Source organism: Sceloporus occidentalis, unplaced genomic scaffold, assembly GCF_023333645.1.
Source record: "Sceloporus occidentalis isolate IW3139 unplaced genomic scaffold, rSceOcc1.0.p SCAF_24, whole genome shotgun sequence".
Lineage (NCBI taxonomy): Eukaryota > Metazoa > Chordata > Lepidosauria > Squamata > Phrynosomatidae > Sceloporus > Sceloporus occidentalis.
The window spans coordinates 10,828,109-10,854,720 of NW_028317004.1; the positions used below are offsets into that span (position 1 = coordinate 10,828,109).

The window sequence follows — 26,612 nt, forward strand, 5'->3', positions numbered from 1 at the left end:
AAAAAAAATCTGCTATGAAATGAGAAAACCAAAGAGCAGATAAATGATCACTGCGGCAAACATTATTCTGAATGACTCAGATCTATGACTACCGCCAACCGCGTGCAGGTATTAATGGTAGTGTGGTCCAGCTTAATGCTCTGATGTAGGGTCCATGCCCAACAACATGAACATATCTCCTCTAACCCGCATTTTCTTTTACAGCAAGACATATGTTTTGAAGAAGGCAATAGGGCATTCTCGGACATTTTTTTGGGGGGGCTTAAATCAATCACGGCTTCAAACTAGCGTAATGATTTCAAACGCCTCTGTGAGTGCTTTCCTTGTCTGTACTTACGGCTGCCTATATGTTGGGGAGCAGTGCAGGCATTTACTAACACAGAGAGAATGAGAGGGCAGAGAAAGAGAGAGATGATGGCACCTCTTGCACCAGTGATTGACAGCACTTGTGTAGATAACCCACAAAAGGAAATCAGTATTTTCTAGATTATAACACCTCCTAAGTGTCTCAAAAAGTGTCTAGAAAATACTGGATTTCATATAACTTCATATTCTTCATGTAAAGAAGCAGGATACAAGAGATCTATTCCCTCCAAGGTACAAATCGTTGTCCTGCTGCTCGCTTGCCACAACAGACAACATGGTCTTCAGAGTGGTGATTTATGCCATCATTTGCGACTGAAGGCATGGTCGTGTTTTCCCCCATAATTGATCCATTATTCACTTGACATATATAACATTTGGTCACCCATCATTTGTTGGTAATGCCATAATCTGTGAAATAAAAGCATCCCTCTGGTCATCTCCAATTCTAGGGTAATGTTATTGTTTCCATGGCTATTGCACTTTTTACTGTTTTCCCCCTGTAACTTTCCTTTTAAACAGAAGCGTTTTATCGTGATTCATAAATCTAGTTTTCCTGTTTTCCTGGCAATCGGTTTTCATCTGTCATGCCAGTATGCACATCTGCACGGGCGGAATAGCTCATGGCAAAGTCTGCTTATCGGCAGAATTCCTCTGGGTATTATTAAGAACAGACACTACACGTGACTCCTTATAATCTAAAGGATATGGGTCCTTTAGCTCACGTGCTTTATTTTACAGAAATGCTTCTCAGAGATCACCATAATAGCATAAAGACTTCCTTTTTATATGCATTGCATCCACATGGCACAATATCATAGAAACACCTCTCATGTTTACACCTCAAGATAAAGTGGATGCAATTTAAGGTTAGAAAGGGTTACAGAACTTGCAAAAAGACGTAAAACACCTCTGATATCTCTGTTGGCACATTTTCTGAAATGGTGAGAAAATCAAATAAAAATAGCCTGGATTTGTGTGACAGGAGAAAATGAAGTGAAAATCTAATCCATCAATGTCCAAGGGGACAAGAAAATAAATTGCCAGCCAGTCCCACAGGCTTCTCATACTCTGCGAGTCATTTAGAATCCATCTGATTATATAAGCCTAGACCGATATATTTTGGCGACGAGCATGAATACAGATAACTTCATTAAGGAAGGATCGCCAACGCAGTTCCGGCATTTCTATGCACCCCACATTTTCGTGACCTTGTAACATGGGATGTGAATTAGGTAATTTGAGAAGATCCATTGAGACTGAATATTTAAAGTGCAAAGACAGCTCCATCACTACCTAAGTAGGGGTAATTGATATAGTCCAGGTGATGCCTTGTACAGGTTCAAGGCAACCTAATGATGGATGTTTTATCATGCATACAATATTATGCAAAGCACCTGCAAAAAAAATATAGAAGATGTACTGTTTGTATTGTTATTGGCTGTACACATTATGTATGTATATATATATATATATATATATATATATATAATTGGTTGAGCTGTCACATGTCTTGTTCTGTACTTGAATAAAGTAAAAAAGTAATAAAAAGCACATATATAGGTAAATTTGAGATCAAATAAGAATATTAAATAAAATGGTTGTCTTTCATTTACCGTGATAAAATAATACATTTGGATGGGATCAGCAATAAGAGTTCTAGAGACCTGTCTATACATAATAGCTATATAGCGTCTTTGAACCTCACCCTCAGGACAGCCTAATTTAAAAATGCTTGTTCTGTACTAGCATTGTGCTTGTAATTCATGAAACAATCCTAAATAATAAATCTGATTTCATCCAAGATGTTTAGATGGTCAGACAAACATCTTTTAACACCCTTCTTCCTCCTCTCCATATGATGTAGTGCTACTGTTGAAATGAAGCTTTTACGTTGTATCCTCAGATTAAACAAACTGCTGAGTGAGCTATCAAAAGGATGAGTGAAATTTACTGGCAGGATTAATAACATTGACAGAAGCAATAATGACCCTTTTGCGTTTGCTTAGTTCACTATGACATAACTAATAATACTAATAAATATTAAGAACTGTAGGTATACATGTTTGTAATTATCAAGCAAGCACTAATTTGAAATCTAGAAAAAGATTGGATTACTGTTTAGGTCTTCGTTGGTAACCTAGAGCTAGAAGTGGTGCAATTTTCCCATTTTTTTCCCCATTGGCCATATGGGCTACTGTAAAAAGTCTAGGGGAGGGCTGGCAAGGCAGACAGGGGCAATTGAAGATTAGTTTATGGTGTTTTACTTGAAAGCCAAAATACAGTCGCCGAGATGGTGCTCAAAATTAAGTTACAAGGAAAAGTCCCGATTAGGTAAATATTTTTTCTAAACCACAACGTTACGTGTGACAATTCACTAAAGAAGGCGTTAGCAGGAGAGTTGCAGCTCTCCAATTTCACAATGCACCATAAAGGGCCAATAATCTGATCTATTAATTTAGAATTATATAGAGGGCTAACAAGCGTTTCTTGTAGGAGTTAAACTTTCCATGGTTGATCCTTCTTAACCCCTGAATGACAAAGCCCGTACAGGTACGGGCTCAAAATGCATTGTTTTCAATTGGTTCAGGGACCGCCCATTGTCCTTAAGGGGTTAATGCATAGTACTATCAGATTTGAAGTGTCCAACTTTCTTGCTATCTCTCACTTTGATGGATAAACCCAATTGTTTTCTTTAAATCCTGGTTTTATATGCATGACAAAATAAGTCTACTAACTGGTATATCATAATATGCAGTTTTAGTTTATCCCTTTATCTTTACTATATAGAGCCAATATAAATAAGAATTTTGTCTTCACTCAAACTTTGCTTCAAGTTTACTTTACTCAGTAGCTATACCAATGTCTAAATTTATAGCCATTAACAAAATGATTTTACCAGTTATAGAAGAGAAAATAAAATAAAAAAGGGGGGTGGCATTGGTCATTCATGTTTGTTCAGAAAGACTCTTGTGCATATAGATTACAGATCCTCCTGTATATATCACAGATGAGGCGTGATAGGGCCGGTTGGCTTGAACACCATCTGCTTAATTTCATTATTAGCATAAATCCCACTTTCGTCCTGCCACGTATTCCTGCCGAATCTCCTATAGTCTGCCGTGTCTGTAAACTGAGAGTGGCATTTCTTGTAGGCTGAAGAATAGTTGGGGACCTCTGGATATTTCTGTAAAAAAGAAACATAAATAAAATGATTTTTACTTTTTTTCTTTAAAGGAAACCTATAGGTTTGCAATATCAAAACGAGAAAAAGAAATCACAAAACTGGACAGTAGTTTGTTACAAATCTCATCCAATAAATGGCAGCGATATCCTAGCTATTTATTTAGTTACAAAATAAGACATAAAACTATATATACAAATGTCCTCTAAAAAAAGTATATTTCACATACCCCTAGTACTTTAATTTAGGGCTGAAACAACGAATCGATAGAATCGATAATAATCGATAACGGAAATCGTTGTCGACGATTTCCGTTATCGATTAATCGAGTGATCGATTCGTTGTTGGCTCCTTTTACTTACCTCCGCGAGCGTTCCCTGCTTCCGCTACACGCTCTGCACTGCGTGACGGATGTGACGCGTTCCGGAGGTAAGTATTCTTCATGTCTGTGCGAATCGCTCTGTGCGAGTGGCTCCGTTCGCACAGAGCGGTTCTCAGGGCAGAATGTGGGGGCAGGGCTGGGTGCAGGGCAGAGTTGGAGACTGGGTGCAGGGGCACAGTGCAAAGTGCTGGGTGCAAAGTGCCAGGGCTGGGTGCAAAGTGCCAGGGCTGGGTGCAAAGTTCTGGGTGCAAAGTGCCAGGGCTGGGTGCAAAGTGCTGAGTGCAAAGTGCTGGGTGCAAAGTGCCAGGGCTGGGGCAAAGTGCTGGGTGCAAAGTGCCAGGGCTGGGTGCAAAGTGCCGGGTGCAAAGTGCCGGGTGCAAAGTGCTGGGTGCAAAGTGCCAGGGGTGGGGCAAAGTGCTGAGTGCTGGGTGCAAAGTGCCAGGGCTGGGTGCAAAGTGCCGGGTGCAAAGTGCCGGGTGCAAAGTGCCAGGGCTGGGTGCAAAGTGCTGGGTGCAAAGTGCAAAGTGCTGGGTGCAAAGTGCAAAGTGCTGGGTGCAAAGTACCAGGGCTGGGGCAAAGTTTCTTGAACAGTAATAGTCCACCTCTTTTCAGAATGTTTGGGGTTATTTTGTTTCATAAATATTGTGTTTGGGTTTTTGTACTTTGAAAATATTGTTTTTTTATTACATCATAACAAAATAAGAATGTTAATGTAAATTTTAAGTTGTTTTTTAACATCCAGTTCATTAAATTATTTTAAATAAACTAAAAATTTGCATATTGTTTTTTTTTATCCGATTAATCGATTAATCGAAAAAATAATCGGCCAACTAATCGATTATTAAAATAATCGTTAGTTGCAGCCCTACTTTAATTGCATTGCAGATTTCTTGATAAAACAGAATATGTCATTCATAATCCACTAAATCACAGTTCTACCCATCTACGGGTAATCAGCAACTTGCAGAGAATTCTTTAACGTAGCGCTCCAAAACCATTCTTGGTTTAGTAATATCTCCCAGAACAATTGTAAATGTCAAGGTTACAGAAAGAAATATATCTTACAGCGACGGCACGCAAGTTTTAACCATGGCATAAATTTATAGCAGCAACATCAAGCAAGAACACCGAGTTTGCAGTATTTATTGTTCTCCCCACCGCCTCATGCGACACTCCCTAGAAGAACACAATACAAATCTTGATTCTAGAGGTATTATTACGCTGACATATAATGAATTACATTTTCCAAAGGCAATAATGCCAGAACATATGGGAGGCTGAGGTAGGCCAATCTCGCAGCAGAAAAATGACTTTCTATATAACAGAGTTATTTTTAAGTCTTCTTAGTCTTATCCCTGCCTCTGAAACTGCGTGCTATGCATTACCATGAATGTCTTTTACTTGAGAACAAAGACACACGCATTTCTTTTCTTTAGGGAGGCTATGGAAAGCGTGGAAGAGATTTCTGGTGGAATAAAGTAATCTAAAAACGGTGTACATTTGTGAATTATTTGTGAAATATTTTTCAAAACAGAATTCCCAACTAAAGGTTTAACCGCCTTCCTTTAAAAGGTACTAATATTTTTTTTTACTGGTGAAGACAACAGCAGCAGGAGACTAGGGTCAGCCCTGACCGATTCTGGTAATAAAGAATTCTCCAACTGGGAAAGTCACCGCAAACAAAAAAAGCATGATAACTACTCAATTCCAATGTTTTCATCAGACGCAAAGACTAAATAGTACTCACTGTTTACTTCACAGTGACCCGAGAAACCTTAACAAGGGTAAACAAGTAACATTTGTTTTCATTTTTTGGAATAATGGAGGGGGAATAATCATGCAGATCTTGAGAAAAGCAAGTAAAGATAGATGCTTCTATGGTATTATTATAAGGTGGGCTCCTGCTCCTTTTAACCCCTCTTAAGGACAATGGGCGCTCCCTAAACCCATTGAAAACAATGCATTTTGATCATTTGATCACTTTGTCATTAAGGGGTTAAACACAATTACATTAGTTTACCTTGTGTCCTGAACTCAAATATGTAATATTTGGGAAAAAAGGGACAGGTGCCCCTTTAACTAGACACCTCGGCGTACCTACATAAAGCCATTCAATATATTTAAGGTATGTAGATACAAGACACTATGACGATACAGTGGAACTCAACACATCAGTCATGATATGGATGTGTGAAGCACCACAGCCAATAAGTTAATCATTTTAGTTGTGAAATCCCTTTAAGATCCTTCATTTACTGCTTGATAAGACAAATGTTCCTAGGCAATTGGGCAGTTGGGCAGATTTAATGTATTCTCCAAAACGATGGCATTCTGGCACTGACTAATATGATACCATTACTCGTTGCCTCCACGAGGAACTAGAGAGAACCCAGTGGTGTTCTACATAAAACTTATGATATGATTTCATACTGCTACACTGTCATGCAATTATAATGCAAAGCCAAATCAATACACAGCAGCTCTCTCAGAAGTATTACATCAATGGAAAACAATGCTGTCACTCTAATCTAATTAAGTTAGGTAAGCAGTCATTTGATTAAAATCTGAGGCTGCAAAAGAAAGCAATGTGCATAAGCAAATGTAATAACGTGTGCACACTTGAGAAATAAGTTATTAAAAATATGTCTGTTTATTTTTGGTTTCTTGTCCCATGAGATACAACTTAAAGACTAAGCCAAGAGCTTGTGTGGTCCAAATACCAGACACAATCACAGTGCATATCTGTTCGTGGAAGTAGTCATAACACATTTGTCGTGTTCTATGTGTGCTCAGCAAAGTAGATATCGCCTGGAAAGTTGGATAAAGACAATTGTTATGTTGCTTTCCTTAATGTATATATTGAGCCCGATGACCAACCTTAGTGGTTTAATAATGCCTACTACCCAGCTTTCCAACTCAATGGCAACTCTTGTGGTGCGTCATCATCCTACTTTTGGAACTTTGCTCCCTTTTTTTTAAATCTATGGGGAAACGGAGAAGACTTACTCATGGCCATTGTGTTTGAAGCACTTCCATATTTCATGGGGCTTTCCAGACCACTATAACTACAGAGATACTGTCTCTGAGCCAACTAAAGCTGTGATAAAGTGGATAATTAAATATTTTTGATGAGAGTACTTACATATATACATTACATGTCAGCAAAATCAAGCGACTTAAGGATCATTGAGTTTTGGGAGAATTCAGGGAACAGTCAGTTCTTCTGAAACAGTACCTCCTGGTGGCTTATACAATGGAGTTCGGAAATTCAACAAAGAGGCAAGAAAAGATTAACACGGGGCCCTTATGGCTTACAGGTGTTCTATAACAGTACTTCTGTGTATTGTTGTATTATTCAATTATTACACTCTCCAGCTGCTTTGGCTCCAAGCCCTGCATGTTACTGGATGCGGAAGGGAATATCTTCAGTATAATGGGATTTCCAGCAGGATTTCATTTAAAAAAAATCATTTTCTTTAAACAATTTTTTTTTACCAAAAATAAGTGATAAATGAAGCATGTTTATGATAGAGTATCATCCGCTGTTGATTTCTGATCATTTCACAGGATTATTTTGCCTTGAGTGAATCTGATTACTTCTTCTGGCCTTGTCACCTGATGGCCTGTCTCTGACTACACAGGTGTGAGCTACTACACTATTTAAATGTTTCAGGGCAAACATAAAATGTATACTGTACGGCTGCTTTAATCTTTTGATCACCAAGGGTAAGAACACATTTTTTCCACGTGGGAGGCCGGGACAACTTTTGTTGTTTTGCTATAATTAGATTTAGGTAAGACCTTACACTTTGCCTAGGAAAACTAGTTAACATGATGTCATCAGGGAATCCCCTTTATGGAGCGGAGACTTGCAGGGTCTGTAGGGGCCCCTGACCAGGTCCCCTCCTATAATACTTTGTCACAGGATTTACCTGATTGCAATCATACTGTGCTAGTAGAGATCGCTAGGATCATAAAAGGCCACAAAGGCGACCTCTAGACAGTTTGCGCTGAACAATTTTGTTTTGTAAGATAACACTCTTGTAATTGATTTTAAAGGGGGCACTTCAATCAACCAATCAGTGACAAGAAATTGCCGGGCCACAGAAAAGCAGCTTCTACCTGATGTACGGCCTTTATTTTTTATTTCTCACAGAGTACTTTAACATGCAGTTTTAGTGGGGGGTGTAAGGTACACTAAACTATTCCTTTAACAGCTATGCATTTAAAAATTAAACTAGAGACATGCACCTTCTGGATGATCTCCTCAATAGGAACATCAAGATGCATTTATATCTTTATCGTGTGAACGCATTAGCCCATGTCGGTTGGTTGTTAAGATTTATATTACTACACTACACTATACTATTAATGTGTAAAACTTGAACCTTTAATGTACACATTACATGCACTGCTCTTACCAAAAGCCAGCCCTGCAGATATTTTCCAAATATATGATTTTGAATTACCAGTACTTACATAGGGTGTATAACAGTGCGGCGGCATGTAATCTGTCTTATAAATTGTTTCCATCTGCCTAAAAATAGTAAAAAAAAAAAAGTAACGATAGTAAGAAAAAAAAAAAGTGAAAAATACATTTATATAAAAGCTAAAAACATGGAAACATAAAATGTGATGGCAGATCAGAACCACCTTAATCAGCCCTTGGTCTCCCTCTTAGATTCAGGATATCTTTGTGTCTATCCCATGGATGTCTATATACCCTCAATGTATCACCCTCTACCACTACTGGGAAGCTGTTTCATTTATCTATCACCCTCTCAGTCTCAGTAAAAGTAAAGTAAGTAAAACGTCCTTACATTACTTCTAATGACCCTCCAGTTTTAGATCATGGACTATTGTACTAATGTTTCTCTTGCTTGAAATAAACTTCCCCCTGTACTTTGTTAAATCCCTTTATCTATCTAAATGTTTCTCCCCTCTCACTTCTTTCCTCCAAGATGACGACATGGGCTAAATGTTTCTTATCTGCCATCAAACTCAAATGTTCTATCTGAGGCAACAGTACCCAGCCCACAGTGTCAAAAGACAGAAAACTGGACTTTTCTTTTAAAAAGTCCCCTTTATTATTTTAATGACTATTCCACGAACTCACACAGCACGCCCACCCTTTGTAATTATTAAGGAAAGATTTAATTCCGCTTAATTGCTATGATTTGTTAAAGTAATAGACTTTGATTTCTACTTTTGTAATGCGTTCTGTTGATTTCCAAATCGTTTTTTTTTTTCTGTTTCTCTATAATCTATGCAAAGCAATGGAAATCATTTTTATCTAATGACTAGTTTGTATACTGTCATTATGGGAAAGCTGTTTTAACTATTATTGGTTTTTCTCTCTCTGTTGCTCTAGTAATTGTTAGCGGTGCCTAATTTGATTTCAACAAACTGTTGGAAACCTATAAAATACACAGCACAGAGTTATACAGGCTATGTTCATTTAAAAGAAAAATAACAATATCAATATTAGTTATTAATGTCTGGCACAAGAGAACAAAAAGTAAGGTAAATAAAACAAATGTTTTTGTTAGGAAGGTTATATAGAAGGGTTGAAATTGATGGACTTAGGTCTTTTTTCAACCTCATTTACTATGTTACTATTTAACTATGTAGGAAAACCACAAAAAAAGTTGAAATGAAAATACTTAGAAATGACCCCGTTGAAATTGGGTCTCAATTCTAGACCCTTTACAGAGATTATCTTGAAAATGGAGGTAATATTTACTCTTTATAGTTTAACAATGTAGCTAAACATTTAATTAATGCACTTTTTTTCCTACATTGTGACAACAGCAACTGGGTTACTTGGTTTTATGGTCATATAACTTGGTTCATCAAAACCAGTTTGAATCACACACACACAATCTAACCTGTCTCAGGGTGCTATAAGTACAATAACTGCTGCAGCTTTCACTTTACTGCCGCCTCTGGGTTGATAATATTAATATTTATTGTGATGAGGAATAGAAGACCCGTGTTTAATAACTAAGCAGCTTCATATGGACAAACTGGACCTCGTGTGCCTAACCAGCAATACATAGTGACAAGTAGGAACACTATGAAGTGTCAGCCTTTCAGACCATCTCCCTTCCAATAGCATCCCCTTGACCTCTTGGTTTAACAACAGCCTACAATTATGAAGTATGGTCAATATTTAATTTCAGCGGGGTGGGGGGGGGTGTTGCTGCTTAAACAGCTTCAACTCCATCATTAATCTAGTCCTAGTTTATTTTGGGAAAATAACTTGATTACGTTGAATAACATCCATAGGTGATTAAGAAGCACACTATGCTAGTAAATAACTATAATAAGATAATTTATCATTCCATGCGTTTCTTCAAATACATACGTTTTCATATGGTCTTTGCTATGTCTTTGTAAAACTCCTCCCAAATTCGTTTCAGGTCGACCAGTTTGCCTAAAAGATTGAATGGCATGGTTCATAGCATGAATTATCCCAGGCATTGTTATAAACTATACACTTTATTAATTATATCCATAAAAAAACATCTTTGAAGGTGACCTGTGAGAAACTTTCCTCATAGCTCTCAGAGCATTCACAGAATATTTGGAGAGCCCCTCAAAGCCCTCAATAAGTATACCTGGAAAGTCTACTGCTTTGACTAGGAGCTTCTGGGTAAAGCCCTGCATCCCTGGGTCTCCAGGTTAGGTTTTTCTTTATCCGGGCAGGGAAGTGGCTTTTGACTATGCCCGTTCCCTGCCGACTTGAGAATTAAACAACTTCCATGATAGATATCATTTCCTTTTGAGAAATCTTTGTAACATCCATTTTCTGCAGTATTCTTTACAATTATGGAACATTACATTTGTACCAAGTCAATAATAGGAAACCGTCTCATTTTTACATGGCACATACATCGCCCAAGAGAAAATCTGACCTCTAATGAAAAATATTTTTTTTTACGGGAATCTGGCTATTTATTTTCCTAGAATCTGCCAGGCTTGTAACGTTTCCGTGGCCACGAAAGGGCAGAATTCCTGGAGGGCATGAAAGCATCCAGGTTCTGTTCCTGGCATAGTACTTACACAAACGATGATCTCCACCAAGGCAGCAGTCAGCTTTAAATAAAATAATTGAAATAAAAGCTTGATGAGCGGCAGAGCTCTGCCTGGCTCTTTCATTTTGAAAAAAATACCGTATTTTTCGCTCCATAAGACGCAGTTTTTTTCCTCCCAAAGTAGGATGAAAAATCAGCCGCGTCTTATGGAGCGAAGATGCATGCAGGGAGGGGGGGGGCAACGATATACCGTATTGGCTCGAATATAGGCCGCACTTTTTTCCCCCACTTTAAGACTTTAAAGTGGGGGTGCGGCCTATATTCGGGGTCTAGCTCCCGACGCCCGGGACATGCAGTCCCGGGCGCCGGGCAGGCAGCGGGGTTAGGATACAGATCCCCCGCAGCGGTGCAGGGGACCTGCATCCTACTCCCCGATACGCTCAGACAGCCTCCCCTGCCAGCACTTCCCACGGGGGGGGGGGTGCCGGCACGGGAGGTTGTCTAAGCGCATCGTGCGGATGCGTTTTACCTCTGCACCCCCCGCGGACTTACCGGAGCAGACTCCCGGGTGTCTTGCGGGGTCGGCGGGGGACGTCTACGCAATACAACTTCCGGTGCCGGATGTGCCGCACCGGAAGTTGTATTGCGTAGATGTCCCCCGCCGGCCCCGCAAGACACCCGGGAGTCTGCTCCGGTAAGTTGGGGAGGGGGGGGCAGAGGGGGACAGTGGCCGCGTATCTCGGGGAGGGAGGACAGTGGTAGTATATCTCGGGGAGGGAGGACAGTGGCAGCGTATCTCGGGGAGGGAGGACAGTGGTAGTATATCTCGGGGAGGGAGGGAGGACAGTGGCAGCGTATCTCGGGGAGGGAGGACAGTGGCAGCGTATCTCGGGGAGGGAGGACAGTGGCAGCGTATCTCGGGGAGGGAGGACAGTGGCAGCGTATCTCGGGGAGGGAGGACAGTGGCAGCGTATCTCGGGGAGGGAGGACAGTGGTAGCATATCTCGGGGGGCGGGGGGGGCAGAGTGGCAGTATGTTTTTTGGTGCTTTTTTAAAGAAAAAAACTTTTTCTTTAAAAAAGCACCAAACTTTTAGGGTGCGGCCTATATACGGGGGCGGCCTATATCCGAGCCAATACGGTACTCACCAAAAGTGTCCCGGACAGTCTCTGTCTCGCTTCGCCGTCCAGGGGAGGTCTTCATCTGGAGACCGCCGCCTCTGTCGCCGCCTCTCCTCTTCTCTGGTCCGTTGCGACGGCTAAGGGCGGACTGGATGGAGAGGACGGGGGGATTTGACGCAAGCGCCGTGTCACGTATGGCGCCGGCGCATGCGCAGTACGGCGCTTGTAGTCCAACTACACTTCCCATCATGTCTGACCAGCTTTTTTCTGTGCAGGCATGACGGGAGGATGATGTCCTTTTTTTATAGCCCATTTTTTAGCTCAAAATATTTTTTCCTTTTTTTTCTCCTCTAAAATCTAGGTGCGTCTTATCAGCAGGTGCGTCTTATAGAGCGAAAAATACGGTAGGTGACAAAACCCTTCTCTGTTCCATCCACATGCTACTTTTAGGAACGTATGCTAACACATAAGATTTGGAGTGGTTGCTTAACACCAGTGTTTATGCAACTATGAAGTTGAGGACCCTGTATTTTAAATATACATAGTATTAGCACCTAATATATATTCTGCTTCCTTTTTACTAACTTAATTCAGTTTCGATTACTGAACATTTTTTTATGTAGAAAAAGTGCTTCCAATATAGTGGGGATTATTTTATTTTGTTAATCTTTATTTTCCCCTTTTAACCTTATTTCATGCTAGGAGTAATCAGTCTCAAGTAAGAGAAAATGACATTACCTTTCAAGGCTAATAATATTAATATTGTCCTCATTGACCATTGACTTGGCGACCTCTTTGACTTCATATTCCTTCTTTAAATTCACTTGAGACAAATGTTCTTCAGTTGTAGTACCCCAGACCTAAAAATGAAAGCAACATAGAACATCAGAAGGAGTCATTTAACATGGCTTTGTTAACATGTCATTTTAGATATAGTTTAGGTTCTGTGGAAATAAATGTCCAAGGTATTTGGCATAACTGAAGAGTTGCTTAATGTGTTAAATAAGCATATATAAAGTAACACAGAGCCAGACAATGACATAGTCCTTAGCTGCCTGCTATAAAATTGGAGAGCTTGCTAGTTTATGTGGTCTCTGCATCTTATTGGAGATATTTACTGGGGGCGATGATGTAAAACTGTTCTTATCTTTCTGCTTCATTTAGGGTGCATTCTTGTAACAAATGCTTTCCATATGGATTTTTTCTCCACACGCAATGCACAGATCAATCTAACTAAAGATATATGCTGGTATGAAGGTGCAATACATCATATATCAATACATATTAGACCTCCCAACAGGCACTGTCTTGCCGTCTTGGGTAGGAGGCCCATTGTTGAGCTTTTGTGGTGAGTGGAGAGCATGGGTTGGTTGGTATGATATATACATGAACACAGATATTCAGCTTGTAAGATAACAGCACAATATGCAGGCTTGTGGATTGAGGGCACGCAGTTTAAGACAATAATTTGGGATTCGTTTGCAATTCTTATGTAAAACAAACGCATTTTTAGGAAGGTTGTGTTTTTAAACTCATACTGTTATGTTTCTTCACAAAGATGATTTTCTAAATAGTGCTGTTTTAGGCTGAATGGAAACTCTTGAGGAACAGCAATTTTCAGGTCTTGTGACAGATTCTCAGCAGGACTGAAATGTGGACTTTGGGCATTCAGGTTGGGTGCTCAGGGTCACTGTTCTTTTAGAAAGTGAACCTCTACACCAGTGTCCCTATGAATAACCTTGTATTTGGCACCATCCACCTTCTCCTCGACCCTGGCATGCTTTCCAGGTCCTGCAAATGAATATCATCCTGACAAGATGGGGCTTTCGCCTTTTATTTCACAAAAGTAGACTCTATTCAACTAATAATGTGACATATGGAGGTAGTTCATTGCATAAGAACTTATTTGGGGCTTTTAAAAGCATTAAAGATAATAATCTATACTTTCTTAGTTGTCACGGAGACCAGAGGTCTTTGGTCAGGATCCCTGGTCGCCATGTTGATGTCCCTCTCAGGCTGATGTCACTCCTATTCCCATATGTATAAATAGGGTTGAAACTGTTTAAGAGCTTAAGGAAGAGCCGGGTTCTTTTTTCAATAGCTTTTCAATCCAGTTTGATTGAAATATGAAACAAATAATGTGAAAAGTCTATGACGGATGAAAACAAGGCACTGTAAATATGTTTTAATAAAGTGACTGTCATTAATCTCTTTAGTAAGAATGACATATTTTTTAGGAAGCAAAAACTTCCAAAATGAATTCAAAGTTATAGCTATGCCCTGATCTAGCAGTAATAATCATGCTCAAATATAAGTAAAATATACTTTGCATAAATATTTAGTTCTATTATATATAAAATAAAGTTTGTGCTTTGACATAGAAATACATCAAAACAAAATCCAATATTTTTCATGCTATTTGTTAGCTTTTGTGTAAACTCATATAGTGTATATTAATGTATAACATTAATGTATATTAGTGTAAAACAATTCTCTTCGCACAGTACAAGAACAGATGCTGTACATTAGAAAGGATATTCTGGTAAACCCAAACCTATAATTTAACACCAAGGGAGAGCTTGCAACATTTAACCCGGGGATAAATCCAGCCTAGTGGTGCTGGGACTACCTTCTGTTACTGGAGCACCAGTCTCCAGTTCTCTTTACTCTGTAGAGAGACAGTTTTTGAGATCTGTAGGTGCACTTTTACTGTTAGTGATATTTCCAGTATTTAAGCTTGGTTTGTCTGTTTGACCTCATCTGATTGCTGCCTGCCCTGACCCTTTGGCCAGTTTACTGATTTAGGATCACTCATTCAGTTTGAGTGGTGAGGCTAAGCAATGGCATTGTACAAGGAAAGCTTACCTGTGGAGGCTAACATTTGTTCCCAACAAGATCATCATGAACAAATTATTTTTGCTCATTCTCCTGTTCCAACAAGACACGAGCACCTGCTTCTCCTACTTGTACCTGTCTTTAGGACTGTCCCTGTTGATGTCCTATAAAAAGAGACCATGAAGACGCATAGGTTCCATCAGTTCATTGAAGTATTTGTAACCACTCAGGATTTTGTGGGCTTAGGCACTATTGGGATCTTTACATGATTTTGGGATAAGCTGTTCCCTCAAAAGAAAGGTCCATGTGGTGTACATTGAAGGCAGACCATTTGGTCCTACCACTTGATGGCTACTGTTGGGGTACTTCATAAGGATGTTCTTACACTAGCCATACCTTTCCAAATATCCCTTGCTAATCTCAGACAACATTGACTTTATAGGCAAAGCCATGAATGGTCCACCAGAGAATTAGCTGTCTGGGCCCCGGTTGTAGCTAAGTAATGGCAGGCACAGTGCTTGGAGGCGCAACCAGATAAACAAAAATGCACTGCAATAGGCAGAAAACCCACATTCACATAGTATCTCTAGTTGTCAGGGATCCAACTGTAGATGCTATAATATATGCTATAATATATATACGAGTTATAAATTATAAAGTTATAAGTTATAAACAATATAAACCATTATAGACAATATGCTCACTGTAAACTATATAGTGATAACCAAAACAGAAAAACCATAAAGCGAAATGTGTGGAATTGCATGTAATCCCAGTGGGCAACTGCCCACATTGCCAGCACTCACTGGTAAAATATAACAAGGGTAAAACACCATGTAAATCATGTATATATATAATTAATAATTTCTCTACATCATCATGTGTCAGGCATTTGTCCACTAAACTGTATTTGAGGCTGCCGCAGTTACAAAAAGTATCTATATTTATTAAAGCGTTGGCAATAGATCAGCGAATTGTTATGACCTTTTGGCCTGAAGAATTAGTGCTCCCTCTAGTGGACAAAAAATCTAATACAATTACAACCCTTTAATACAGGGGTGGGCAATTAATTTTCCCATGGGGCCACATGAGAAATTGGAATGGTTTTAGAGGGCCAGACCTCTACAAACTACAAACTCCGAAGCCTTGTCCATTTTGTTAACTTATGTGCTGTTTAATAAAGTTATTCAAGCCTACGTCATTGGTAGAGGTGCTTGAATAAGTAAGGCCTGAATAACTATTAGCACAGCACAGAAGTGAACAAAATGAACAAGGCTTCGGAGTGCATACCGTATTTTTCGCTCTATAAGACGCACCTGCTGATAAGACGCACCTAGATTTTAGAGGAGAAAAAAAAGGAAAAAATATTTTGAGCTAAAAAATGGGCTAAAATATTTATTACAATAACTGAATAAGCTATGAACACAGTAAGACACACGCAGTAAGACACACACAGACACAGTGAGACACACACAGACACAGTAAGATACACACAGACACAGTGAGACACACACAGACACAGTAAGACACACACAGACACAGTAAGACACACACAGACACAGTGAGACACACACAGACACAGTAAGACAGACACAGTAAGACACACACAGACACAGTAAGATACACACACACACAGTAAGACACACACACACAAACACAGTAAGACACACACACACAGTAAGACCTCCCTCCCTAACCCCCCTTCTCAGTATCTCCCCTCTAACTCCCTAACCCCCCCTTCTCAGTATCTCCCCTCTAACTCCCTAACCCCCCCTTCTCAGGATCTCCCCCCCCGCCCCGGTCACTTACCTTAAACTCCTGTGTTGGAAGCGTGAGGCGTTTGTCTCGGGTGCCGGCGCTTCACTGCTGATCGCCGGCGTCTGACGTCATATGCCGGCGCCCAGCGTAAAGCGCCGGCACCCGAGACAAACGCTTCCAACACAGGAGTTTAAGGTAAGTGACCGGGGCGGGGGGGACACCGGACTCATTGGTGAGTCACCAGGACACTCTTTGCGGGCCGGTCCGAGCTATTCAGCGGGCCGGATGTGGCCCGCGGGCCGTGCTTTGCCCAGGTCTGCTTTAATAAGACTAATTATTTGAGAGTTCATGCTATAAAAACAGAGGGTGCGGGCAGGTGGTAATCCCATTTGGACGCTATACTCATGGAAATATTTTATAAATATAAGCCTTACCCCCTTGTAAATGTATCCAGTACTTAGTGATTCTATATTTATGTGACAGTACATAAACTATTGCATGGTAGACAAAATATAAGATAGTGATTATTTGGCATAATGAAAATAAAGAAATACAGTTGAGGCATACAATATGCATTTCCACAAATACATAACTGGATTATGGCTTTGGTGGCCCTCTTTATTCTGGCTGAGGGTCATTGGAGCTTACACGAGTTCAGGTGCCTGTTCTGTTTAAAATATTGGATGATTTTTTTTTTTCCTGCATGCCGACAAGCTGTTCTTGCAGGGACTTTATTTCTAAATGCATTTCTACATGTTACTATGGAAAGTGGCAGCAGCACTAAGCTCCTTAATGTTGTAGGAGAAGCTCCTGATCCGCCACTGAACAGCATTCTCCCCTTCGTCAGCAGAGTCCTCGTGCTTGAATGTAAACACAATTGTATTTGCAATGAAAGTATTTATAATACTTTCATTGCAAATACAACACACTTTCCTCAATGACCACTACACAAGCCTTTAGGAACCCCAAGAAATAAAGGATACCCCTCTGCCCACAATAAATGGGTAGTAATGCCTATTATTTCATGTTTTTCTCATTGATCCATGTGAAATAAGCAATATATAACTCAAACATCAGCTCTGCTGCATATGTATCCACATGCATTGAGGGTCACCAAATACCTTCTCCCCAAGTGTTATGATACAGGATTAACTCTGCTGCTGTCCATAAAGCACAATTGCTCTCTAGCTGGCTAAGAAGACTAATAAGTTGCAGAGAAGGAGACAGAGAAACAGAGAAGGAGGTGGGAAGCAGTTGTAGGAGAAGGTAGGGAGACATTGAGAGTGTCATATAGTGTGAAAGAGTGAGTGAGAGAGTGTGAATGACAAATAATTTTGTTTCCAAATTTAAAAAGTCCTCATAGAGGTCGGGAAACTAAATTCATTGTCCAAAAACAAATGGACCAAAAACAGCCCGAAAAAATAATTCAAATCATTTTTGGTCCATTTGTACAAGTCTGCTATATACTGTATTTGCTCAATTATAAGACGACCCACAAACTCTGAATATTAATTTAGGAAAAAAAGAAAAAGCCTGAATATAAGACGACCCTATAGGAAAAAAGTTTTACCAGTAATTGTTAATTCATGTAAACTATTTTTTTTAAAATAAATGCTATGATTGAGAAAAATATTTTGTTTTTATTTTATTTTATTTTCCAACCTGCCCCCCCCCGTTATGCACATCTGCCCCAGGCTAGCCACTTTGCCCCAGAAATGCTTTATACCCCCTATATGCCACTCTGCCTCATGATATGCCTTTTAACCCTCTAAATACCACTGTGCCCCATGATATGCCTGTTAACCCTCTATATGCCACTGTGCCCAATGAAATGACTTTTGACCCCCTATGTGCCACTCTGCCTCCAGAAATGCCTTATACCCCTATATGCCACTCTGGCATTTAGGGGGTTAAAAGGCATATTATGGGGCAGAGTGGTATATAGGCAGGTATAAGGCATTTCAGGAGGCAGAATGTGTCTTGATATGCTGAAGTGGACATAGAAGACACTTTGAACAATGCTATGCTTTGTCTATGTATTTAGAAAGTGATGTCATCAAAGTCCCTGTTGATGTCCCAATACTTTTGTCCATATAGTGTACGTATAAACTTGTGATGCCACTTCTGATTCCATTGCTTTGTTGGATGTTGTGGTTCCAAGCAGTCATTGTCTGTTACAGCAGATATGTAGCAGTAGATATTCTGGAGGCAGAGTGGCATTAAGGGGTTAAAAGGCATTTCATAGAGCACTCTGCCTACAGAAATGCCTTATGCCCCCCATTTAACCCCCCCAAACTTACCGGTGCTTCTGATTCCTCGGTGTGTAACCGGGGCAGCGTGTAGAGCTCTATGCGATTCGCGTAGACAACTTCCGCTGCAGCCGGGAGGAGGTGCGGTTAGCAGCGGGGGTTGTCTGCGTCCATTGCGCAGACCTTCCCCGGCTGTCAGTGAGGAGAGTTCCCTGCACCGGCTGTCAGTGCGGGGAATTCTCACTGACAGCCGGGAAAGGTCTGCACGATGGACGTCTACACGCTGCCCTGGCTCCACCCCGGGGAGTCAGAAGTACCGGCAAGTTGGGGGGGGAGACAGGTGGATCCAGGTCCCCTGCGGGGGATCTGGATCTTAATCTCATAGTCAGACCTAGTTGAGGTCTGATTATAAGACGACCCCGATTATAAGACAAGGGGTATTTTTCAGAGCATTTGCTCTGGAAAAAACCTCGTCTTATAATCGAGCAAATACGGTATTGTATTGTATGCTTTTTGATCTTATAAACAATTACGAAACAAATACTATATTTCCCCGCCAGCTTTAATAAGACACATATTTTTGGGGGGCAGCAAAAAAACAAAAAGAAAAGAAAAAAGAAAATATAATATCCAACAATGAAAGTATGAGATGTGTTGTAAAATGTACTGCTGAAAAAATATAAAATATGAATGAAAACCTAATGTTTACCTGACCTTTAAATAACAATCTATATATTATGCACTTCCTGTCTTGAAACAAATAAATCATTTATATTTTGGTGTACAATTCTACAAAAAAAACAACTCACTTCATTTTCCAAATTTCCTAATCTTCTATATGTTGAATGGCATAAATTTTTCTTGCCTGTAGGAATGCCTCTCAAATCATAATCTTTAGGTTCAGTCTCACGGCTTTGGTGCCTAGAAAATAAAGTCATTTTTATCATTTAAAATCATTAGCATGATTTTTTTATTAATAATCAAAAAGATAGAACTACTTAAGACACACAGCGTTTATGTTGTTAGCCTGATGTGCAAGGAGAATGCCTCGTTATATCAGCAGCCTACAATAACCACATTTATACCCAATATATTATCTCATAAAAGACAGAGATATTGGTCCGACTAAAGATAATCCTCAATCTCACCGATCACATTAATATACATAATCAACACAGATCAGGTTTTTTTAAGTAAAATAAAATGTCAATTTTTTTTTTTATTGTCCTAAAATCTAACCCCACCCAAACTGCTCATTTCCCATCTAATTAATCATTTTAAATATACCTAAACTAAGTGAAATGAAAAATGTTTACTACCTGTCTCATATTCACAGTAAAGCATGAAAAGGTGAGGATGGCATGTAAACACTGTTGGTATAAGAAATAAAACAAGAAATCTTCTAAGCACGAGGCGAAGTGTCCATTCTGTGACGCTGGTGTCAATGACAAGTCATTAGTGCTCAGGAAGCATTTCATGTGTCAGAAGCAGGAAAAAATGGGCAAGCGTAAGGATCTGAGTGACTTTGGCAAGGGCTAAATTGTGATGGCTAGATGACTGGAGCATCTCAAAAACTGGTCCAAGGAAGGAAAAGCGGTGAACCGGGTCATAAGCAGCCAAGGCTCATTGATGCATGTGTGTGGGGGGGTGGGGGGGCAAAGGCTGGCCTGTGTGGTCTAATCCAACAGACGAGCTACTGTAGCTCAAATCGCTGAAAATAGTTAATGCTGATAGAAAGGTTTCTGATAGAAAGGTTTCAGAACACACAGTGCAACTCAGTTTGTTGCGTATGGGGGTGCATAGCCGCAGACTAGTCAGGGTGCCTATGTTGACCCCTGTTTTCGATGGGGTTGAGGTCAGGGCTCTGTTCAGACCAGTCAAGTTCTTCCACACCAAACTAGTTCAACTTTTTCTTTATGGACCTTACTTTGTGCAATGATGGCAGTCATGCTGGAATAGAAAAGGGCTTTCCGCAAACTGTTCCCACAAAGCTGGAAGCATAGCATTGTCCAAAGTTTCTTGATATGCTGAAGTGGACATAGAAGACACTTTGGACAATGCTATGCTTTGTCTATGTATTTAGAAATTGATGTAACCAAAGTCCCTGTTGATATTCCAATACTTTTGTCCATATAGTCAGGGCCGGCCTTAGGGGTGTGCGACCTGTGCATGGCAACAGGGGTGCCGTCCGGTACTTAAATTATAACATCGTTTGGTTTCTTTTGTAACTTTAACATCCTCCATGTTAAATAAAGTTTTTTTTAACTTTATTTGACATGGAGGATGTTAAATAAAGTTAAACAAAAAAAAAAAACGGTGTTTTCATTTAAGTCCCGGGCAGGGGCACCGAGCGGTTGCTTGTGAAGTTTTCAGCAACCGCTCGGCGCCCCTCACTCTCTGTGACTCCGTCGCAGTGCCGGCATTTCGTGCTGAACGCCAGAACTATTCTGGCGCTCAGCTGTGAAGCCCGCACCACTGCAGAGCGGGAAGACGGACGCCTCCCGCTCCCACCGCAGGACTCCTGCAACAAGGTAAGTAAGGATAGGGGGTAGATATAGTGATAAGGGGCGGGGGGGGGGGTGTAGATATAGTGATAAGGGGCGGGGGGGGTAGATATAGTGATAAGGGGCGGGGGGTAGATATAGTGATAAGGGGCAGGGGGGGTAGATAGTGATAAGGGGCAGGGGGGGTAGATGGTGATAGGGGGCAGGGGGGGAAGGCAGTGAGAAGGGGCAGGGGCAGAAGGGGCAGGGGCAGAAGGGGGGGAAGGCAGTGAGAAGGGGGTGGCACCAGAGGAGTAGTCCGCACAGGGCGCCAGAACACTTAAGGCCGGCTCTGCATATAGTGTACGTATAAACTTGTGATGCCACTTCTGATTCCATTGGTTTGTTGGATGTTGTGGATCCAAGCAGTCATTGTCTGTTACAGCAGATATGTAGTAGTAGTTAGCTATTAGCCTCTATCTCCATTACATTTAATTTCTGTCATACTACTCATCAGCATAGACAACAAAACACAAAATTAACATTTTTTGGCAGACCTATTTGGAATGATTACATGACATACGTTTATGGAGAAAATATTTCAAATCAAAAAAAGTTTAAAAGTTAGCATGTGAGCCAAGTGCTTCCTTACCAGCCTGACACTAATGTGGGTCTGTCATACTGCATGTGATTTGAGCGCAGATATAACGATCCTTTCGTCTCCAACATGGCAGATTTCAGGGTGCCGTTTAATGTACACATCGCCACGATCGATATGCTTCTAACCAGACGACGCTAACGACCTATCATCGGCTCCCTCCAACCTGCCTGTCACTTAACCAATTCCAATACTCTTCCGCGTGTGTAAAAGTAGTGCCGTCAATCTGCCAATTTCCAGGACTGCACCTCAAGTATTTAAACGGAAGAGGATTGTAACTCCTAGCCCGATATCTTGTTAAAATAATATCATGATATTTAGTAGGCTGTTAGACTTTAATGTTTCGTCACTATTTTGGTCTCCTTGGTAACCCAGAACGCTAACAGACCGAGAGTTTTGGAATCACTCCGCCGGCCTTCTCCATTCATGTTGGGGGAAGATTTTTGTATGTTTTCGATTATAAATTGATATGCCTACTTTGCCATTATTAAGATGCTGTGTCAAAAAAAGAATTTCAGCTTTTTAACACCTCTCTTCCCCTCCCTTTTTCTTCTCTCTCTTTCTTCTTTCCCCAGCGCCCCACTCCATACAACACTACCAAGCAGCCAGCCATCAGCCCGTGCCCTCCACACACAGCACTATCCAGCAATGTCTTACACTCAATACTGCCCAGCAGCTCCCATGCCCTACACACAGCACTATTCAAAAATGCGTCACCCACACAGCACTGCCCAGCAGCTTCCACCCTCCTGCCCCCCACATACAGCACTATCCAGCAATGCCTCACCCTGCACAGAACACTTCCTAGCAGCTCCCACTACCCTTCTCCACACACACAACACTATAAAAAACATAGAAACATACTGTAAAAGTGATTCTTGCCCCTTTCAGTAGAATAGCAGAACTTGGCTTGTAATAACAATAAGTACCGTGTGTTATAATGCTTATTTTAGTGAGATACGCCATATTACCTTTTTACCTCTTTATAATTGTTATTACATTTCTTTTTATTTAACATATATTGCTGTGTCACAGCATATACATTATTATGCGGAACATAAACATAACTGAGTGCATGTTATCTAGTTCACAACCCACACACATTACATATACACACAACAGTCATACTTTATAAACACACTTATAATATATGAACATGCCATATCACAGCTAACGTGTGGTGTAGTCACCACATAAAATTTACATCGTTCAGCCATAACATTTTGACCACTGAAAGGTGAAGCGAATAACACTGACAATCTTGTTATCATTGCACCTGTGAGTGGATGGGATGGTAGCAAGTGAACATTTTATCCTCAAAGTTGAGGTTTTAGAAGCAGAAAAAATTTAAGCATCTTAGCGACTTTGATAAGGGCCAAATTGTGATGGCTAGACGAGTCAGAGCATCTCCAAAACAGCAGCTCTTGTGGGGTGTTCCCAAGGAAGGGAAAAGCGGTCCAAGGAAGGAAAAGCGGTCCAAGGAAGGAAAAGCGGTGAACCGGCGACAGAGTCATTGGGTGGCCAATGCTTATTGATGCACGTGGGGGGTGAAGCCTGGCCCATGTGGTCAAATCCAACAGACAAGCTACTGTAGCTCAAATTGCTGAAAAAGTTCTGGTTCTGAAAGGTGTCAGAACACACCGTGCAATCCAGTTTGTTGGTAATGGGGCTACATAGCTGCAAAACAGTCAGGATGCCCATGCTGACCCCCTGTCCAACAGACGAAAGCGCCTACAACGAGCACGTGAGCATAAGAACTGGACCACGGAGCAATGGAAAAAGGTGGTTTGGTCTGATGAATCACATTTTCTTTTACATCATGTGGATGGCCGGGTGCGTGTGCGTTGAATACCTGGAGAACACATGACACGAGGATGCATCCATGGAGGGCCTACCTTGCAACTTACAGGACTTAAAGGATCTGCTGATAACGTCTTGGTGCCAGATACCACAGCACACCCTCAGAGGTCTAGTGGAACCCATGTCTCCACGGGTCAGGGCTGTCCTGGCGGCAAAAGGGAGACCTACACAATATTAGGCAGGTGGTCAGAATGTTATGGCTGATCGGTGTATATGAATGTATATAGAATATGGGCACAGTTTACACAACACATCAGGGTCAGATTACATCACATGAGCTTGTAGCGAAACCAAGGCTGCTAACACAGTGTGTGAGCAGTGGACCAAAATCTGCAAGAACGGTATGGGCGAGAGGGAAGGGGTATGTATGTTTGTATGTATGTGGGCATGGATGTGCAGGTATAAGTGTATGTGATCATTCATGTCTGTGTATAAGTGTATGTGAGCATGTATGTCTGTATATAAGTGTATGTGATCATGCTTTCTTTATGTATGTGTGTGAGCATGGATGTATATGTGTAGATGTGTATGTGGGCATGTATGTGGTGTGAGATGGATTGTGTGTTAGCATGAGTAGTTGAAAGGGATTGTGTGTGTTAGAATGTGTGTAGGTGTGTCCTGTAAAAAACATGAACAATTGTGAGGTATGGAATGTGACCTTCTCTGTATTTGTTCTACTTATGGCAACTTTATGAAATTATTTACTGTTAGAGCAAGTCCCATTGGTTATTTTCATGGTTAACACTTGGTAACTAATGTGATTGACTGCAGATATTTTCCATTAGTATCGTACATAGGATGCACTACATTTTGCTTATTTTATGTTGTTTGATAGTTGTGCCACTTTAAGTTGTGTGTGGCAACATAAAAGTGTGCTTTTCTCTTGTCCTTATTTGTATAACACGTGGATCGAAGCTTTTACCTACACAGAGCTTCTCTGTTCTTGGGACTGCAAGCTTCTAGCCGGGGGATCCGGAAACAGTTCTTAGCCTTGGCTTTTCAAGTAGAGAGCTAGGCACTTTCCTTTCTTGTGCTGCTGTTGGTTTTATTATAGTTTCAGAGAAGACAATCAAATTACATACTGGAAAAGCAAGTGTGTATTAAAGTACTTAGTAAATACAATTGCTAACTGTTTTGGCTGCTTAAAGGAGCCAATCACTGGTACAAAAACATTCCCACTGGAATCAGTTCAAGTGACATATGTGCATGTACAGTGGAGGTTTCCGTAGACCTTCTAGAAATCTTGCTCAAGCCATTGCTGGAGCCAGTTGGTGATGAGTACCTTGCACTGAGCAGGAGAAGTGTCCCACCAAGTTCATTTCCAGCAAAGAAATGGAGCTGGGATCCAGGGATTCATCCAAAATGCATTTAGACGAGAGAAAAAAAAAAAACACACACACACACACAATGCCAATTATAAGGTAACACTCTGCTTTCATTTGCATTAAAGCGCCTTTGAGGGTTGGAGTGCGTCTTAATTGTCCAATTGACCAAGTGGAACAGCACTTTTATAGGAAATGGTCCCTTATAGCTTGTGCTTTTTGTTTGTGCCAATCAGTGCCAGAACCAATAACAATCAACAGATCTTAAGCAAACAAAGTAAAGATATTTTCCCCATGGTACACACAAAGTTTAGTTTAATACATACTGTATACAGTACACTGTTCAGCCTAATGTGGTACACACATCTAAACACAGTTACATGGGGTTGTTTAGTTTATAAAAGTGTAGGATTTTGGAAAAGTCACAAAACCTTTAGGTAGTCCACAGAGGTCTAGAGACTATCTAACCTCAATGAAAAATAAACAAATAAACAACTATGTTGGCTGAAATTTGCAAAACAAAATTATCCTTTAACCCCTTCGTGACAAAGGCTGATTTTACTTTTTGTACCCTTCGTGACAATGGCTGTTTTATCGTTTCTGCGGTGTTTGTGTTTAGCTGTAATTTTCTCTTAACCCATTTACTAAACCCACACAAGTTATATATTGTTTTTTTCAGGACAAGAAGGGCTTTCTTCAGACACCAATTTTTTTTTCATATGATGTAATTTCCTATAATAAAAATAATAAAATATGACGAAAAATTGAAAAAAAAACACATTTTCTCACTTTTATTTGAAAAATCTTTTATTCATCATAAAAAACTACTGAAAAAACCTGCTAAATAGATTCTACTATTTGTCCCGAGTTTAGAAATACCCAATGTTTTTATGGTTTTTTGCTTTCTTCTACACGTTATGGGGCAATAAGTACAAGTAGCGTTTTTTCTCTGAATCTGGTAATTCTGTCTCTATGTGGTATTTGGGGCATCTTTGAAGCCAGCAAATTAAATTTACCCCACCAAACCATATATTTTTGAAAACTAGACACCCCAGGGTATTTTAGATGCTGATAGTTTAACCCTTTCCATGCACTAATCCTACCACCAACCCTTGTCAAAGTTTGGGATAGTAATTGTTTTTGGTGTTTTTTTCACATACTTTGTACTTCAGGTGTGAAATTACAGCTCCTGGTATATGTTGCTGTCACACAACACCCAGATATGTGTCCAGCAACATCTCCTGAGTACATTGATACCCCACATGCATGGGTTTGTCAGATTGTTTGGGGGCAAAAGGGCCACATTTGGAACATGAGCAATTCAAATTCAGTAGGAATTTTACATCTGGGTAAAGAAAAAT

General features: G+C 40.4%; 1 protein-coding gene across 1 annotated transcript; it reads right to left on the minus strand.

Moving 5' to 3' along the window:
* Positions 1-3,367: 3,367 nt before the first annotated feature.
* Positions 3,368-22,173, minus strand: LOC149300609 (cilia- and flagella-associated protein 95-like). The gene is made up of 5 exons (XM_089485108.1): positions 22,064-22,173; positions 19,738-19,849; positions 12,825-12,946; positions 8,409-8,466; positions 3,368-3,550 (listed from the first exon to the last, which is right to left on the minus strand). The coding sequence occupies exons 1-5, from the start codon at positions 22,171-22,173 to the stop codon at positions 3,368-3,370; spliced, it is 585 nt and encodes a 194-aa protein (XP_089341234.1).
* Positions 22,174-26,612: the final 4,439 nt, after the last annotated feature.